At 47.3% G+C, this 19781-nt stretch overlaps 1 protein-coding gene across 4 annotated transcripts in view; it reads left to right on the top strand.

Annotated features, from left to right (window-relative positions):
* Positions 1-19781, top strand: part of NOS3 (nitric oxide synthase 3) — an 819509-nt gene that overhangs the window by 700740 nt on the left and 98988 nt on the right. For all 4 annotated transcript variants that reach the window (XM_085628483.1, XM_085628482.1, XM_085628485.1 and 1 more), the window contains 2 exons: positions 7925-8135; positions 11238-11325. In XM_085628483.1, the coding sequence (XP_085484609.1) occupies positions 7925-8135; positions 11238-11325 (299 nt within the window). The remainder of the gene's footprint in view (positions 1-7924; positions 8136-11237; positions 11326-19781) is intronic.

The raw sequence follows: 19781 nt of genomic DNA, 5'->3' as shown, positions 1-19781 counted from the left end.
CATGACATATTCACGGGGTGGTGTTACAGTGCACATGGGCTAGAGAGTGTCATAGCATATGCACTAGCTAGTGGAATACAACACAGAGGTGTGTGGCACTCGGCAGGCAATGGTGGGTGTAACACAGCATTGGGCTCTGTCAGGAGCACGCTGTGACTCTCAAGTGATGTTCGTCCCCTTTCCAGAGAGTAAAATAAAAAGTATTACACATCCGGCAGTGGATGTGTGTTTTATTAACCGTGAGGGGGGTTTCTTGCATAGTTTTGGTCGAATTTTTGTCGAATCCCCTTTGAATGGCTTGGTGTGCATGTGTATTAAATGTGCCCGTCAATAGCTACCCATGTTTGTATAAATAAACGACAAGGGTGTCTACCAGGATTAGGCACGGTAGGGCATCAGACATGTCAGAGCTTCACTAGTGGTGTAAATACATTCCACGTGGATTCATTGCATGCATAGTCGCCTTTTAATGAATATCACGCAAATCGTCATGGTGATAGGTACGTACGGTTTGTCCAGCATGTCCTAGGTGTGTCTATAAATATATATTTTTTAAAAATAATAAAAAAACAGTGGCCGGCCCTGGGGATTGGGGTCAAAAAAATATAATTAGGAGACTGGCCCTGGGTTATGGGGTCATCAGGGCCAATAAATTAGAATAAGAAGGGGAACCAAACAGCCCCCCTTCTTAAAAAACTAAAATAAATAAAAGACTGGCATCGTGCCGGAGGCCATGCCCCCTCCGTGCAGCACTCTGCAAACGCGCCCCCAACAGGCATCTCCAGTATGCGCCAGGGAGCTGCGCTGCAGCCAGGTGTTCTGAGGCCAAGCCCCTTTTTACACCTCTCTGCAACGCAGCTCTGTGGCGCTTACTGGAGGTACCTAGTGGTCTAGTTTGACCCTAGGGACCCTTAGGATTCAGGGGGACTTAATCTCTCAACTTAGAACAGCCACAGGGCGCGTTTACACAGTGGTGAAGGGAGGGGACGGGGCCTGAGGTGACGTGTGCAAACACGCACTATGGCATGTTTTAAATTGGGGATATAATTTCCCTTCAATACTGAGGGCCCCTGGGGGCTAACTAGCCCACCAAGTGCTTCCAGTAAGCGCCACTGAGCTGCATTGCAGAGAGGTGGTCCAGGCCGTGCCACTTTTTACACCTCTCTGCAACGCAGCTCTGTGGCACTTACTGGAGGTACCTAGTGGGCTAGTTGGACCCTAGGGACCCTCAGGATTCAAATGAACTTAATCTCCCAACTAAAAATGGACACAGGGCGTGTTTACACAGTGGTGAAGGGAGGGGACGGGGCCTGAGTTAACGTGTGCAAAAACGCCCTGTGGCCTGTTTTAAGAGGTAGTTTTAATCCCCATGCCCTATTATACACTAGGGGCTTACAGAGGAGGTCATGCTAATCACAGGGGGACCCCAACGCATAATGTTCCCTAGTGTATGTAGGTGTTTTCACTGTATTCTAAGTGTCTTTTAACATAGCACTGGCTCTAGGACTGGTTAGTCAGACTCAGTTACCACCAGTATCCGTCTGAAAAAGTTGAGGGTACAGGATGATTTTGCAACAAGGCTTCTTTCTGCTCTTCTTTTTGTTCTTTCTGCACGTTATCCTTCTTCCTGCACTTATCTTCGTATTTGAGGACTTCTGTTGCTTCTTTCTGCACTCCTTTTGTTTCTTTCTGTACATTTTTTCTTCTTTCTTCACATGTACTATCTCTGTAGGCATAGTTAGAAATTAGCATTTAAAAAACCTTTGAAATTCACAGAAAAAACCATAGGTTTCAGGCACGTTATAGTTAGGAATTAGCATTTAAAAAACCTCAGAAATTCACTGAAAAAACCATAGGTTTCAGGGGTGTTATAGTTAGCTGGACTTTTCACTTGTACAAAACCATTGAAATTCCCCCGTTATAGTTAGTTCAGCTAACTATAACTCGCGCGCCCGCAATGCACTGCTGATGACGTCACATATTACATCACTCATGACATGGTCAGTGACATCACTCATGACATCACTGATGACATCTCAAATGACATCACTGATGACATCACTGATGACATCATCCTTGTGATAGAGTGGCAGACCTCCTCTCACCCTAATATAACCTTTGATACACACATTCAAAAATAGAGACTAAAATTTTCAAAACAATGGACATACCAATACCAGTTACAACAACCTCTTCAGTAATTCTAAGATCCACATACACATCCACTCATTCACCAACAGTCCTATACAGTCACTCATACATGTACTCACTCATCATATGTACTCATACACCTATACATCCTGTTACACAATGCCACTCATCCATAGAGTTACTCACACACATAGTCACTCATGCTAATAAAAAATCAAACATACATTTACTTGCATATACAGTTATACACACACCACCATACTTACTTCTACGGAAACTTACACATACTTAGTCTTTTAAACAATCACTTATAGAAACACATACTTATTCATACAGGAACTCTTTCAATCTCTCACTCTCACATATACTCACATATATACACCAATAGTCACATATACTAGTTTAAAACATATGTAGTTACTCATAAAGACACTATTGAGACAGTCATTCACTCACTAACACACCCATACACACACTCATCCACCCATACAGTCCTGCACACATGCTGTGTTCAACACATACAAACAGTGAGTCACTCATTCATGCACCTATGCACTACGTAATACCCCTATAACTCACGCGACCGCAATCCTCTGCTGATGCTAATACTGTATTTAGACACTTATTTGCCCATGTCTTCTTCCATTAAATTTTAGCTATACATATTTTACAAATTTTTTTTTTCTCATAAAGACACATATGTCATCACCAGAGGATTACGGTCGCGTGAGTTATAGTTGCCTACAGTAACTATAACGGGGGAATTTCATTGGTTTTTTATCAGTAACATTTCCAGCTAACTATAACATGTGTGAAACCTATGGTTTTTTCATTGAATATATATATATATATATATATATATATATATATATATATATATATATATATATATATATATATATATATATATATATATATATATATACATTTTTAAAATATAATTCTGGTGCTTCTTAGCAGGCAAGTAAAAGTACTTCCAACAGGCTTAGAAACCGTTTTTGGTTTTAATGCACATTATATGAAAATAAGATTCTTATTGGTGGAAAAGAAAATTTAGTATTTGCTTTCACTTTTTTCCTGAAGGCATAGTTTAACCACAAAAGCGTTACTAAACAAATAAAAAAGGATAACGATGGAGAAAAAAAGCATTGGGAAACTACAGTATTGGCCCACAAGCTCTAGCACTAAAGTGCACTTCTCTTCAGCTGGATATGCACTTGGGAGCGGGCAAATTGCCATCACTCAGAGTGCAAAGAGAGTCAGTGATTGTAGTGGGTTGACTAATGGGCAGATGTGGTGGGCGGAACGTAACAAGAATGACAGTTGAACAGACTAATGAATGAAGAGGGCTGACCCAAAACCCCTTGTATGTGTGTATTTTTAGCTTATTTGTTTTTCATCCATTATTTTTTTATTACATGGAATGGAATGGAATGGAAAGACATTTGTAGAGCGCATGGCTACCCGGAAGCGTCCCAGCACTGAGAACTTACACGTAGGAAACAGAAAACTAGGGAAACAGAGCGGTCGTCAGTTGTTTACGAAAACCCAGATGATTAGGGACTGTGCGAAGATGTAGGGGCAGAGAGTTCCAGAGTTTGGAGGCATTATAGGAAAAAAGCCGGCCACCGCTTCTGGACCTTTTGATCCTAGGGATCTCTGCCAGATACAGGTCATCTGACCGAAGTTTCCTCTTTGCTTTATAAGGGCGTATCATGGATGCGTTAACAGGAGGTCCGATCCCCGGCATTGACTTATGTGTCAGGCATAAGGCCTTGAATCTGATACGTTCCTGTACCTGGAGCCAATGGAGGGTGCGAAGAGAGGGTTTTGCAGATTGTCTGTTAGCAGCTCCAGTCAGAAGTCTGGCGGCGCTGTTTTGAACCAACTGAAGTTTAGCGACTACTGAAGCGGGGGCGCCCAAGTACAATGTGTTCCCGTAGTCTAATCTAGAGAGTATGAGTGATTGGACTAGTACTTTTTTTGCTTGGGAAGGATGAAGGGGCAGAACTTTACGGGCCATTCTAAGCAGGCCATAGCAGAGGGCTGCTGTTTTCCTGGCCTGAGTCCTAAAGCTCAGGTCCTGGTCCAACCACATGCCCAGGCTCTTGATTTCTGGCTTCGGGACCGGAGCTGGACCCATGCTCGCAGGCCACATGGAACTGGACTTAAAACTAAGGAGGTTGCCCAATATCATGATCTCGGTCTTACCACCATTAAGCTTGAGCTGGGACGCATCCATCCAGTTTGAAATGTCCTCTAGACAGGTATAAAGGGCATTCGTTTTTTGATCAGCTTCGTTTAACCCCACCACCAGTTGCATGTCATCGGCATAGGTAATCATCTGGATCCCAGAGGGGGCTACAATGGCAGCCAGAGGGGCCATATAAACATTATAAAGGGTTGGGCTAAGCGACGAGCCCTGTGGCACTCCACTCAGCAAAGAGGAGGATTTAGATGCAGTGTTCTCCTCATATACCTGAAAGGTTCTACCTTCCAGGAAAGAGCACAGCCATTGAAGCACTGCGCCAGCTACTCCTATACTCCTGAGACGCTGTGGAAAAATCTAAAACTGTCTCCATGGCAGACTTAAAAATGGACTTTCAAACTATGAAGATTAAACTAGAGGAAATTCACTGGGTTTCCTGGCAGGACAGTGCAGCAATAATGGTATTAGGGCAGGGGAAGGATCCATCAGGTGTGGGCTATCTTGATCTAGTCAGTCATATTTGTGGCAACTTGGCATATCACTGACTGTTCTACCAGCACCACCGTTCCAGGTCCATTGCGAAGAACTTTGATGCCATTGGCAACAGTACATTTTGCTGACCCACTTCCTATATAACGGAACTATTTTTTATGCTTGTGTGGACAATCTGTGGCTTATTGATGGAGCCACCCTGGGCAGCTACCTAGTGATGTGTTAATTTGGCACAGAGTCTGCACCCAATCTGCCCATAAATCCTCCTTTATTTACTATGGATCATTATGTCAGAACCCCGTTCAGAGAGCTACAGGGCAAGCAATAACTTCTGGGCTCAACCTTGGGGGTTGAAGCCTTTTACTCCTGATGTCCAGGGCTCCAACCTACTATGGTCCTGAGTAGTGGGGCCAAGCATCACCAGGACTTAACTCTCAGAGGTAGGTCAAGCTGAGCAGTCCAAGGCTGTTCAGGATGATGTAGGTGCAACACATAAACAGGTCCACAACTCAAAGTACAAAGAGTCACAACAATAAGGCGATTGTCCAGTCCAATACTTTTTTTTCTGAAAAAAGGGGTATTTTGATGCAACACAAAAGCATAGTATCAGCACACTAAAATAACCTGCAAAGCCTCCTAGGTTTGGAGCGTCAACATTGTCCTGGGCGGAATCCCTGCTGTAACAGACCGGACAGAGCATCTCACACTTCACACACCGCTTGACAGGATAATCACTGGGTCTCCCTCCCTCCTGGGTTCTCCTTCTCCTTACAGGGCTCACTGGTCTTGGCAGGGAGCAAACTCTAAGCACTCTCCTCCTCATAAGGTACTCTGGTCATGGTGGTCAGGCAGTATACTCGTGTTTCAGGCTCAGGGCAAGTGGTCTTGACGTCTTGGGGGGATTTCCCCTCACCTAGCAGGGATACTGACTGATATTGGTCCCCAGCCCTGGTTGCAGCAGCACAACGTTTTGGCGCTCTACTGTCACCTGATGAGGCGGTGCCATTCAACCAAGTATGGGACTCATTCTTCCACCTTTACAGTCCAAATCCTGACACATACGTGATTTTGTGCATGGCCTTTGAAACTGGTTTTGGGGCTGTCAGTTTCTTTGAAGTGCTCTTCTCCTCTACACTGCCCTTTGTCAAAGGGAAACTCTGCCGCAGTAAGAGTGGCTCCAATTCTGATTGACCTTCAACATAGGCCCTCAAAATAGGCCCAGGGAGTAACCGAGGATCACACTTACTGTCAGCCTCCATTGAAAGATGCCTCATAAAGTTTCAAAGGCCCAAGCCTTCTTCTCTTTCAAATTCCCTGGTAGCCAGTCATCAGTCCCATCTTCTCCCTGACAATGAGCCCAAGCCCCAATGACAGGTACTTCTTCCTGAAATCAAAGAGACCTTTGATGTGCACTGAGGAGCCCGTGATCCTCTCCCTTTAGAATGGGTGTCCCACCCCAACCCTCAAGAATGTTAGCAATGCACATCTCCTGTCTAGGAGTTGCAATCTTCACCTCTTCAGCCACTGTGCTTCTAATATGGAACCCAAAAGCCTCCATGTTATGTACCACACACCGGCACATACTTGCGCCCCAACATGCACATGCAAGTATCACATGCTGTCTGGCCTACACACAAGCTATGTAGGCCAAGGGTGAGTTAAGTACACAGTCACACAGCTTTACACAAGTGGGGCAGTAGGCTGCCCTCCAGTGGCACGTTTAAAAGGGCCTGTTCACATTACTGATTCTACTTATACAAAAAGAGGATGCTGCCACCTCTGGGCTTGTGCCACTTAACTTGAGGAGGGCAGTAGCCCTATAACTTCACAAGGGCAGCACTTGGCGCACCCATTCTGGTCTAGCCATACCACATTAGTGGGAGAGGGCTAGGTCATGGGGCACACACATATCTGTGATCACTCATGACCAAACATCATTACCAGATAACCATACTGCTTGGGCACTCAGGGCGGGAATGCATCATCATGCAGGGGACTTTTTCCATCCCAACACAGAGTATGTATATATTTTTTGCAGATTTATATAGCGCAAACTCGAACAGAAGGTATTGGGGCTCTTTACATGAGCACCAGTTACGTTACACAAGGACACATTCATTTTTTTGGTAGGCACGGGGAGATTACGTGATTTGCCCAGAATCATAGGATGAGGAGTCGAACGCAAGGCTCGAACCTTGGTTTTCCAGCTCCAAAGTCGACAGTCTAGCCGTGAGACCACATCCTCTCCCCAAAATCACTTTTACTATCACTGGTCTCTGCCCCACTAAAGACCGACTAAAATCACTTGTGATGAATGATCTAAAGTACTCAACACAGATGGTGGAAAAATACATAATGGGTGCTCATTTACTCTACTACAGAGTACCACTTTGTGCCTGTACAGTGTCACCAAAGGTGGCGCTAACTGGTGCAAGGTGTTATAATGGGATTGGCTTTCCAGCGCAAAGCTGTTTGCGTTGGAAAGTAACCTTAAAGAGGAAAAGACGTTCTATGCGCTGCTCTGCTCTACTTTGTGTCAAGTGGGCATCCCATGGATGGCACATGGGCTTTCCCATGGAACCACCCATGTGTTTCTACTCAAAGCCATATCTACTGTCATATGTAGACAGGGTTTTACACCAAAAATATATGCCCCCTCAAGGAAGGCATAAAGTTGGAGAAACTTTTTCTTTTTTCTAAACTTGCATGTGTGCTGTACTTGACGGCCCAATACAAAGTTGGAAATGCTTCAAACTATGAATGGATAAGCATGTTTTATTTGTACTGGAAGGTAAAGTAAAAAACCTATGCTAGGTGTCATATAGGGATATTGAACTATGGTTAAGGGTGTATGTGTGTGGCACAAGGCAGCTTAAAGTGTCAGCACAGGAGAGGGAGCAGCAGGGATCTCACTGTCCTCCTCTTTCCCTCTCATACAAAGATGTGCAGCCACTTTGTGTTTCGTGACTTTTAGTCAATTGCCCGTGGCTCCCTTAAGAAAAGTCCCTGAAATGATTATGACAGTGTCGCGGTTTGCCCTTGTCCTTTAATGCCTCGCCTGTCTTCTCCTAGGATGCTCGTATCTACGAAGAGTGGAAGTGGTTCCAGTGCCCCACGCTCCTGGAAGTGCTCGAGGAGTTCCCGTCCGTCTCCATCCCATCCTCTTTCCTCCTCACACAGCTGCCACTACTGTCACCTCGATATTACTCCATCAGCTCCTCCCTGGACGTGCACCCCAATGAAATCCACCTCACTGTGGCCGTGGTTGCTTTCCAGAGTCAAGGTGAGTGAGGCTTCCTGCCTGATGAGCCTGGGCGTCATTCTCGCATTGGACTCTCACCTGTGGGCTATCAGTCTGGGCACAAATAGGGAACTGGTTAGAGAGAGCCCAACTGACTGGTGATAAGAATGGTTGGAATATTTTATGTAAGGCATCCTACCCTGACCTTTCTTGTGATCACCAAGGGCATTCTGGGCGTTTTTGCCCTTCCTTTGCTTCTACTGCACTGATTCTGCTAACAATGATATGTAAAAGAAAAAGACAGGAATGGAGGGAGTGTGTGTGGTGACCTGGAGTGAAGCGTTCTCCATGCTGGGAAGTATGACATGACGATCATGACGCTGTAGAACTCTGAAGTCCAAAACGCTGAATCACGTATCTTATAGGAGCAGCATCTCACGAGCACCTTACATTGCATAAGCATCATGAAGCGGTTCGCTAACAGTGGGTGTTAATAAAAAAAACTCACCCAAGTACAGTGAGGCAGGCGCTGAGCAGTGAGTGGCCAGTAATAGGGGAGGGCCAGCAGCGATTGGAAGCATGTGGGTACCATTCCGGGATGTCGCATTTCAAGTCCAACATGATATTCAAAATGATTGGTTGGAAACGAGTGCTTGTTATCGGTTGGATACTTCCACTAATTGCAAATGGTTTGGGGCCCAATGACACCTTAGTTGTGCGTGTCTTGGCACTGGCAGGACACTAGCTGACGTCACTACTGCAGTTCCTGTATTGCCATTACATCATTCAAACTGAAGCACGTTCTGGTTGAGAGCGAGTCGCTCGAATTGCACTCCAATGTAGAAATCAATCATTCAATGGTAAATCTAAAGGTTTCAAGTTTATTCATGCAAGTAGTTCATGTAAACGTTTTTCAATATCAGATCATTCCAAAATCATATACAAGTGTATTTCATTTCATATACTCAGTATAGCCCAAGGTGCCCAATGCATTTCGGGCCGGTGTGGCCCTTCGTCAGGGAAAGCACTGTAAAAAGAGGATACAAGGAATCAGCCTTAATCCAGGCATGTCTAAATTAATGGGTGATAATGCGATTCATAGCATGCAAATGTTAGGGAACCTTTATATGCCCGATGTGAATGTTTAGGAAAAATAAAACTGAGTAGTGTTAAGTTCAATAAAGTAAAAGGAAAATGAAAAAAAGAGAACCGAAAGAACTAAATTAGTTCGTGTATGTCAGCGTTTCCCGAATTAAACGAGAACATCCAAAGTGTGCGTAAGGAATAAGTATCCCAAAAAGGCGACTAAACAGGAAAATCCGTGGTATACACCAAGAGAGCAAAGTGAACCGAGAGGGCTAAAAGCCCATAAGAAGTATCAAGTGAAGTGTCCAGGACTTACGAGTTTAGGAATCACGAATAACCGTGCCGATGCAAGCTGTAGAGTCGATGAGTTACGGCGTATCCGGATGTGTTATCCCGTACTAAACGCAGTAGATTTGAGAATGTCCGATAATCGCAGTAGCGAATCGGAGAAAGCATGAACCTGTAGACCAATAGTATGGGATCTCTTAGTGGAAGTAAAACCAATCCGTGTGCACGTAGGGGATAGAGTCAATTCGTCGTGGGATTCTGCGAGCCAATCGCAATACAGTTATAGAAAGAAGCCGTTTAAAACGTGTGCTCATTAATGTTTGGTGTGTATAAAACAAAGTGAAAGATAGGCTTACGAATGTAAACAAGCAACGGAGAAACTACAGAGAGAAAAGACTCCTAGTTCGGGTAACTCATCGGTATAAGATGTCAATGTTACACGTAATAGAAGGTTAATGTGTGAATGTACTCGCCAATAGAAAAAAACTCCAGAGGGAGAAAAATTCGTAGTTCGGGTAGTGAATAACAACAAGCATTGGTGTATATGTCCAGAATGGTATTAAAAATAAACATTGTAAAAATGTGTAGACTGTGTTGAAACACCCGAGTGTATCCATGTTATATTAACAATCATGTGCAGTGAAATTTTTTGTAGATGAGCGAGAGTGTATGTGTTAGAAATAAAAAAGTGAAAGTATGAACCCAACAACACATTGTACAACGATAATGTCATATAAAGGTAGAAAAGAAAAATCTTAGAACATCAGGGTGCATAAAGTTACATGATTCCGGGTCTATGGGATTTAAACCAGTAAAAATTACTTTTACAATCAAAGAAGAATTAGATGAATGTGTTAACAGTACTGTTATAGGATCAGGAGATTACATTACAAAAAACAGCCAAGATCATGACGTTCATTGAGTCCTTTCGGGTGAATCGAGTCCAATTTGTTAATCCAGAATACTTCTCGTTGTAATAAGAATTGAGTATTGTTACGTCCTCTGGTAAATGGGACTTGTTCTAAAATGAGAAAACGCAGTTGGCAGATATTATGTTGGAAAAGGTGGAAGTGGTTGGCAATTGGAAATTTCATCTGTCGGGTACGTATGTTACTCTTGTGTTCATTGAGTCTAATGCGTATTTTTCTCTCAGTTTTCCCAACATAGACCAGTCCGCAGGGACATTTGAGCATGTAAATCACATTCTGCGTGTTGCAAGTAGCTGTTACCCTCAATTTGATTGGATGTCCTTTATGGGGATGTGGAATGCTGTTACCTATGATAATTGAATTGCAATTGCCACAATTGAGACAAGGAATGGTTCCCTTAAAATCTGTGTCGGTATGAATGTGAGAGGTAGACAAGATTTGTTTGAGGTTGCATGACCTTTGATATGCAAATCTGGGCTGTGAATCACAGGCTGGGCTGTGAATCACGTCACTGACGTCACTACTGCAGTTCCTGTATTGCCATTACATCATTCAGCCTGCACAAGGAAATGCACTAGTCCCATTTTACGTCCATGTTGCTTTTATAGCTCATGATTAAACATAATGAACAGGTACCACATGTGTATAGCTTACACTTCCCATACCATCCATCGATGCCCACTCCTTTCATGGGTGTCTATCGGTATTTCTGTCTCCCGATGCCAAAGCCTGCTAGTTCTGTGCCTTTATTTTATAATGTGTGGTGCAGATGCCCCACAGCTCCCTACTAACACCCCTCCTTTGTTTCTCTCCTGTTTGTTTCTTCCTTTCCGCTGCACAGACGGCAAGGGCCCCGTGCATTATGGCGTGTGCTCAACTTGGCTGGACCAGATCAAACCGGAAGAGAGTGTTCCCTGCTTTGTGAGGGGGTAAGAAGCGCCTCGAGGCCTTGAGCAGCAGTTTGATGTGTGGCCTCAAGCATCTCTCCCAGACTGACCAGCAGCGGACGCATCTCACTGCGACAGAAGGAGCATGGTTTCCACATGTCACACACACGGGCAATCCCACAATAAACCTCACAGGTCACATTACAGATGCGCGTTTCCAATAAGGCACTACGATAGCGTAGCATCCTACCTGTCTGTGAAGTGCTTCAGCCCCTCGTCAGGAGCAAGAAGCGCTATGTAAATGCAACTACAATACAATACCAATGCCCACCTCGAACTGACAAGTGATGTTATGTGATATTACTCAGTGATTTGTAAAGCAATTAAGCCCCCAAAAGGCCATGTGACTTTGAGAGTGCACTAAAGGAGCCATTTAGCCCCACGAGCTAGTGCTATAACGGGTGTAAATTGCATTTTCACTTGTTTTAGAACTAAATCGCAATAGGTGTAAGTCTGTTGTGTTGTGCACGGGGCTGTGTGTGCACTACTGCGGGCCTTGGGGGCATAGAGAGAGACACGGGGACACAGGTGCGTAGTATTCCGTCCGCCGTCGTGGTCGTTCTGCCCCACGTACGTGCGTGACGATATATTTATTAAACGAACATCACGTGACCTGACGCGTACGCCTGTGCGTATGTAGTCAGTGTCACAACATTACATTCCCCCCCAACACACAAAAACTTCAAGCAACATCATAACACATTATCACATCATTGTTGCCCCGTGGGCCTGGCACGACTACCCCTCCGGCTATGGGCCCAACTTCAACATGTGTCAACTCAGACCAACTTAAATCAAAACAGTCTTACTTGACGTAGTCTCTAAGGCGACGTGAAGGCTCGGGGTGCGGTCTCAGGTTGTATCGCGGCTCTACACCATTTGGCGAAGCACCCAAACCCCTACTCACAGAGTCACCGTTGGCATCATCACTTCCGACACCTGGCACCGCTGATTCCCCTGGCGGTGACACCTCGGGCTGTTGGACAGGTCGCAGTGAGTCACTACTTCCTGTTGGGGAGTCATCCCCTCCACTTGCAGCGTCCATCGATTCGGCTTGTTCCAGGGACCTCTCCACTCTTCGCGGGTGCCCCAGGGGCGTGCCTTGACGTCTTTCTCTCAGTCCAAGGGTCCCGGGAATCTTTTTGAAGTATGAAATGTTCCTAGTTATCTTTTCCCCTCTTCGTCTGGCTGTCACACAGGTGCCCCTGACCTCTTCCACAGTCCATGGCGCTGGCTCAAAACTCAATCGGAACTTACTGCCGGGCCTCCTGTTTTTGATGAGTACTAGGTCCCCTGGGGCCATGTCCGGCGCAACCGCCCGTCGCCGGGTGTCGATCTGTGCATAGGCTCCGCGGCGCCTGGTATCAATGGCACTGTCATCAGGGACCTCAGGCCTCCACTCTGGGTGGTGTGGTATTGTGTCCGTTATTACCCGCCCCATCAGCAAATGGGCCGGGGCAGTTCCTGTGATGGAGTGCGGCGTCTGGCGATAGCTTCGGAGGAAAGTGAAGATCGCGAGCTCCACCGACTGGCTTTTCTCATGAGCAATCCGTATTACTTTATTGAAGGTCCTCATGAAACGTTCGGCTTCCCCATTTGCTTGAGGCCAGCGAGGTGTGATTCGCCGATGGTGAATACCTAACGCTTGCAGATATGCGGCGAATTCTTGACTCTGAAACGGGGACCCATTGTCCGTTCTGACCTCCCTCACCAAGCCATGGGTTGCCATTATTTTCTCCATTTTTGGGATCACTTCACTTGCACTCAGAGTTGCCAGTATTTCCACCTCAGGATACTTTGAGTGGTCATCAATGGCGACTAATGTGTGCCTTCCGTCCGGCAGGCTGCCAAAATCCACGCTTATCTCGGACCACGGTCTTCTGGGTCGAGGTTCCATTACGATTGGAGATGGCCGGGGCGCTTCCCCAGTGACCTGGCAGGCGTGGCACGCCCGAACCGTGACTTCTACCAGTTCGTCCATGAGAGGGAACCACACTTTAGTGCGGAGCCTCGACTTGGTCTTCACCATGCCTTGATGGCCAACGTGAGCCAGATCCACCATTCTCTGGGTTAGTGACGTTGGAATGACTAGTCGGTGTCCTCTCAGTAAACACCCTGTGCCATCTTCAGTTAATTCGTCTCTGACGTTGTAGAGGCTGTCCATTATCTGTCTCGCTCTGGACGTCAAACTCTTCCAATCCTCCCTGGCTCTGTTCCAGTTGTTGTTTTGGACTGCAAGCCTAGCTTTCTGCAGGCATTCATCCTCACTGGTGGCTTGCGACAGGTTGGCCATGGATACCGGCCTCGGACATGATCGGGCGGTGACACATCGTACGTATTCCTCCGTTTCCGCCGCTTCGGCCATCTCTTGTGGGGTTGCCTTGCGAGGGTGACGAGAAAGATAGTCCGCAGGATTCCGTGCTCCTGGCTGATACTCTATTTTGCAGTTGTAATTTTGCAATTGAAGCATCCACTTCTCGATCCTCGGTGGTGGTTTCGTGGAGGTGCCCGAGAACAGGGCTACCAGGGGCTTGTGGTCGGTTGCCACAGTAAACGGTTTGCCATACACGTATAAGTGGAAATGGTGACAGCCCCAGTGGATAGCTATTGCCTCTTTTTCTATCTGGGAATATCTTTGCTCAGTCTCGGTGAGTGACCTGCTGGCGAAGGCTACCGGAGCCCATTCCTCTGCGCTCGTCTTCCTCTGCAGCAGAACTGCCCCCAGTCCGACTGGACCGGCGTCCACGGCAATTAGTGTGAGCTTGGCGGGGTCAAAGAATGCAAGTGTCGTCGCTTCTGAAAGTGCACTTTTGATCTCCTCAAATGCTCGGGCATGCTCGCTGCCCCATGACCAGGGGGTGGACTCTTTCGTCAGTTCTCTCAGGGGCGCCGTTAGGTTGGCCAGGTCTTTGATAAATCTACCGCAGTAGTTGACCATTCCTAGAAAGCTTCGTACTTCCGTGATGTTGGTGGGGGCAGCCGCTTCTTTGATATCCTTCACCTTGTCCGGATCGGGGTTTACTCCCTCCGCCGAGAAAGTGTACCCAAAGAACTGTAGCTTGTTGCACAGGAACTCGCACTTTTCACGATGTAGTGTGAGGCCGGCGTCTCTTATCCGTCGTAGCACCTGTACCAACCGCTCGTTGTGTTCTGCAACCGTCGTGGCGTGTACCATAATGTCGTCGCTGACATTGATGGCTCCGGGGATCCCAGCGATGAGCTCCTGGATCACGTTTTGGAACACCTCGGCGGCGCTCGACACTCCAAAACTCAATCTGGTGTACCGCCTCAGCCCCACATGTGTCGAGAACGTGGTTATGTTCCGGGATTCTTCATCCAGTACTAATTGGTGATAACCTGATCGGAGATCCAACTTCGCGAACCACTTGGCACCCGCCATCTCTCCAATGAGGTCGTCGATGGTGGGGGTGATGTGGCGCTCCCTCCTGATGGCAACGTTGGGGAGTCGCATATCGACACATATTCTGACCGCGCCTGGCTGTTTGGGTTTCCTTGCCACGACTATGGGAGACACCCACGGGGTCAGCCCAGATACCTTCTCGATGATTCCAGCCGCTTCGAGCTTCTTCAATTCAGCCTCCACCAATGGTCTGAGATGGAACGCTATGCGGCGATGTCGTAGGGCTATTGGCTGGACGGTGTGATCTATATGTAAGTGGATCTCCTTGCCGCGGAATTTGCCTATCCCCTGGAATATTTCTTCAAACTCTTCTAGGATGTGGTGCATCAACTCTTGGTGCACTCCAAACGCGAAGGTCACCACTCCGAGGTCTTCCGCGGCTCGGCAGCCTAGGAGCATGCCCTGTCCGTCTTCTGTGACATATATGTTTGACGTGACTGATCGTGTCCCCTGAGATATCGTGGTCTTGAACTTTCCGCACACTTTCAACGGTTCCTCCTGTCCGTACGCGAACACCGTTATCGTTGATGGTTGTAGTACGGGCTTCGGGTGCATGGAGCGGTGCAACGCAACGGCCATGATGTTGATGCTAGCCCCGGTATCAACTACCGTGGTGATCTCTTGCGACCCCACCCGGATGCTGCACTGCGGAAGGCGTCTTGTCCTGCGCGTTGCGGTGCCTATCATGTGTATCCGGTGTATCACCCTTTCTTCTTCGCCATCATCATCCATGTCGCTAGCCACCGGCTCTCCTTCCTCCACGGTGTTCACTGTCTGGCGGGGTTTGCGAAATCTCTTCGAGCGGCACCCCTTCTCGAAGTGGTTGAACCGGCCACACCCTAGGCACTTTCTTCCTCGTGCCGGGCACTCCGCCGTGGCATGTGGTGACCCTCCACAGTACCCGCATGACTTGGGCAGTTCTTGAGTGGCCGGACCTGCTCCCCTTTTGGGCCACCTCTGTTTGGGTCTGACTGCGACTGCGTTGACTGGTTCCACCTTTACAGGGGTCTGTAGGGCGGCTTCCATGTGTGCAGCATGTGCTTTCGACAGTTCTTTCGTCCGACCCATTGTCAAGATCTCCGCTAGGGGTTTACCGGACTCCTCCAGTATCCTCTCTCTCAGCTTAACTGACGCGCACCCCTGTATTATCTGGCCTCTTATTTCTTCCGTCTCATCACGGAACCCGCAGGTGGCTGCTAGGTTCTTCAGGCGGGCGTGGAACTTGTCTAGCGACTCCTCGGGAAGCTGGCGCGCTTGGCGGAATATGAATCTCTCATAATCGCGATTTGCCATCGGTTCGAAGTGTTCATTTAGCGCCGCTATCAGTGTCGTGTGAGTTTTGGGGGTGTTTTCCGCAAGCGTCTTGACTATGTTGTGGATTTCCTTCCCTCCGAGATGAATTATCATCGCACATTTCTGGTCTCTCTGGACTTTCGTGGCTTCAAAGAAGATGCGTACTCTGTCTTCCCAGTCTCTCCATCGGGCTGCCACTGCTGATGGGGACCCCTCCACTGAGAACGGCTCGATTGGTGGAATATTAGCCATGTTGTGCGCGAGCTGCCTGCGCTAGGCGAGACCTATCCCTGCGCCTGGGTGTGCTTACTTTCAGTCTCTCTGATCCTCCCCCACGTGCCAGATGGAGACCTCTTGCCTGGCCGAGTTGTGACTTCCCCTCTTGCTCCCTGGGCTGTTCAGCGCAGTGGGGGTCTTGGGCAGCTCAAACTCAGTACTCCTCCTGATCCCCACGCAGGTAGCTTCCCTCCAGGCTCATCTGGGGGCCAGGCACACTACTCACGCGACGGGAGGCAGCAGGGCTGCACCGCTTTCATCCAGCGCGAGACAGCGCTACCGGGAGGCCTCAACCACGTGGACAGCAGCACGCCGGGGACACTCCAGGGACGCTCGAGGAAGCGCTCGTTCATGTCCAGAAGGGAAGCGCGTGGTGCGCGAGTCGCCGGTAAGCCGGTGCGCGCTTCAGAGGCTGCGCGATTCCACCTCCTCACGCCGCAGCGGGGGCCGTCCCACTCCAGCGAAGCACCGCGGGGGCACGAGCGCCGAAAGCGGGGTTTGCTTCACGGCCGCGACACCCACGGGAGCCGGACACACGAGGGCACGCCCACCCTCGTCGCCAATTGTTGTGTTATGCGTGGGGCTGTGCGTGCACTACTGCGGGCCTTGGGGGCATAGAGAGAGACCCGGGGACACAGGTGCGTAGTATTCCGTTCACCGTCGTGGTCGTTCTGCCCCACGTACGTGCGTGAAGAGATATTTATTAAACGAACATCACGTGACCTGACGCATACGCCTGTGCGTATGTCGTCAGTGTCACGACATTACATAAGTCCAAGTTGCACTCCTCTCTCTTCAGGCACAAGGTTTTCAACTACGGCCATGTTTAAACTGGTGGTAATTGTAAGGCCCCCCAGTGTGCAAATGGAATACCACTGGCAAAACACATGCAATTGCCATCTGCATGCATTATTATATATCTTTTTTGTAGTTTTACATAGTGCTAACTGGACCAGAAGATATCGGAGCGCTTTACCTGAGCACAGGTTACTTTCCACAAGGACACACTCATATTTGTAGGCACAGGGAGATAATGTTGTTTGCCAAGATTCAGAGGTTGATGAGCGAATGAAGAGACTCGAACCTGGTTCCCCAGTTTCAGAGTCAGCAGCTCTGGCCGTTACCCTACATCCTCTTGAATGATACTAAATTAGCCTACACCTTTGTGTAAATAAAGTGCCAAAAACAAGTCTGGAGTAAGTGTATTAGCATACGTTATTTTCACCTAGGTGTAAACGACTACCTCAAGCTTAACCTCAGCATTATTTATTTATGTATTTATTGAATTAATTATTGAAACAGTTTCCTATAGCGCTCACACACATTAAAGACTCTTCAGAGCACTAAGCGCTGATAGGCACGGTCTTAGAGTCAGTAAGATGGAGGAAACTCCCAGTGGTTTATAGTAGTTCTGGAAGAGCATTCTTCAAGGGTGAAGGCTCGCCGGGCCTAGCTTGGGCGGTGGCAAAGGTGACTGGGTAGGTTCCAGTCCGTCGGGTGAGGTGTGGTTGCATTCAGTCACTATACTAAAACACATATTTATTACTCATACTATCTGGGCACACCACACATACACTCAACACTTAATGCAGACAGTTATCAAAGGTAAGTCTGGTTGCATGGATGCAGAGAAGTGCATGGCTCCAGAGCACAGTATTGCATTGTAATTGCATTTATATAGCACTTACTACCCCTGATGAGGTTCGAAGCATTTTGAGCGGGCAGCATGCTACTCCGGAACCCAAGGTTAGTGGCTAATTCCGTGGTTATTGATGGATATTGGGGTTGGTCTTGTGCTCTCAAGGAGACCATTCCATGCATTTACTCCAGTGTCTTTGTGGCAAACGAAATGAGTAGCAGTGTGATCATTAGTGCGGGGCATGTAAATTGTAAATTGATACTTGTATAGCGCACTACTCACCCGCAAGGGTCTCAAGGCGCTTGTACGAATACCGCTGTGGAACCCATCCTGGCTTTCCCTGTGAGGCGTCCACTCCTGGGCACCCCCAAGGTGGAGGCCAGGCATCCTTAGCGTTGTGGGGGCCGTTGTGGAGATTAAGCAAGCTATTGCCCAGAGTTGCAGAGTGGGACTCCATGATTGGAATAGGCACCGAGGCGAGAATTATCAGGTCCGTGGAATTTTTGAGCCCAAGACCTGGTCCCGGGCTAGACCTCTGCATCAGGGTCTGCCGCTCTAATCATTGAGCCACACTTCTCCATGTGAGTTCATGCAGACTCTAGATGAGCTAGAGGAGATCAGGTACGAGACTTCCAAAGAAGGACAGGTTGTGATTTTTGAGATGAGGTGTGGGTAATAAAAATACACAATGATAGATTAAGGCAAACAGGCACAGAATATGTTGTACTCAGGAGGGGGAGGATGCAGGTCAAAGAGGAAATCTGAGGAGAGGGTTGTTCAATACCTAAAGAAAAAAGAGAAGCAACAACTGGAATTTTTGATTAAAGGTCAACATTTACCTGCAGGGTTTTTGGGAAATAGAGTCAATTTTTAGATAGAATGCAGTCTAGGGATGCAAAACTGGCAAAAGATAGTGAGATAGTGCTACATTAGATTTATTTTTTATAGGCACTAGAATCAATTCTGTCTAAGGCTAGGCTAGTGATAGACCATTGTTCCAGCAAGGGTTTGGAAGCAAAAAGTAACGGTTGGATGCATATATAGGGAAATATCAAGAGTTTTAGGCTTCAATTGACTAAAGCTTTAACTTCATGATCAAAGCAAGATTAGACGATCATACAGGTTACTAAAGCGAACATCTAGCGCACAAATTGAAAAAGAAATTCTGGAGCAGATGTCATCTTATTTTTAACCTTAAATTTTTGTCTCACAGTATTAATTACCAAAGCAAATTGAGATCCACTTGAATGCCCCTGGTTTAGCATGGTACAGAAGGGGGGTGATGATATCTTACCAGACAGTGGAAGTGTAATGCCTTTATTCCTAGGATGGAGGGAGGAGACATAGACTCTGAAGTGAAGGGGTGGGGGGAATTAGGCTACCTTTAGAAAGTCCATGAGCACTTTTGTTTAGCAGGGAGACGCAGATCAGTCTGCCTGAGCACTGCCATTTGGTAGATGGGGGGGCGAGGGTGAGACTGCAGTTTCTGTTATTAAAGGGGATGAAGTATCTAAGTCAGGCATGTCATTTGTCTGTCTCTGATTGCTGAGAGAGAAAATTGACACAGTCCGGTGCTGAGATTTCACACTTCATTGTGCCCATGTTGTGGGTGCTTGTGCTTGGAGCCAGCCCCAATGCTACCTGCTGTGACAATCAGCACTGTGAAAGGCTTTGTCTCAGGCAGCCTGAGAAAGAGTTGAAAGAGAAGCTACCCCAACCCAATACGCTCTTCAAAAAATGTTAAACTACGTTTTGCTTTATATTTGTGTGCGTGACATAAAGCCATCAGGCTATGCACTAGGACGCTGG

The sequence above is a fragment of the Triturus cristatus genome, chromosome 10, assembly GCF_964204655.1.
Source record: "Triturus cristatus chromosome 10, aTriCri1.1, whole genome shotgun sequence".
Taxonomy (NCBI): Eukaryota; Metazoa; Chordata; class Amphibia; order Caudata; family Salamandridae; genus Triturus; species Triturus cristatus.
Note: the sequence above shows the minus strand (reverse complement) of the source record. Positions and strands in the feature narration are given on the sequence as shown.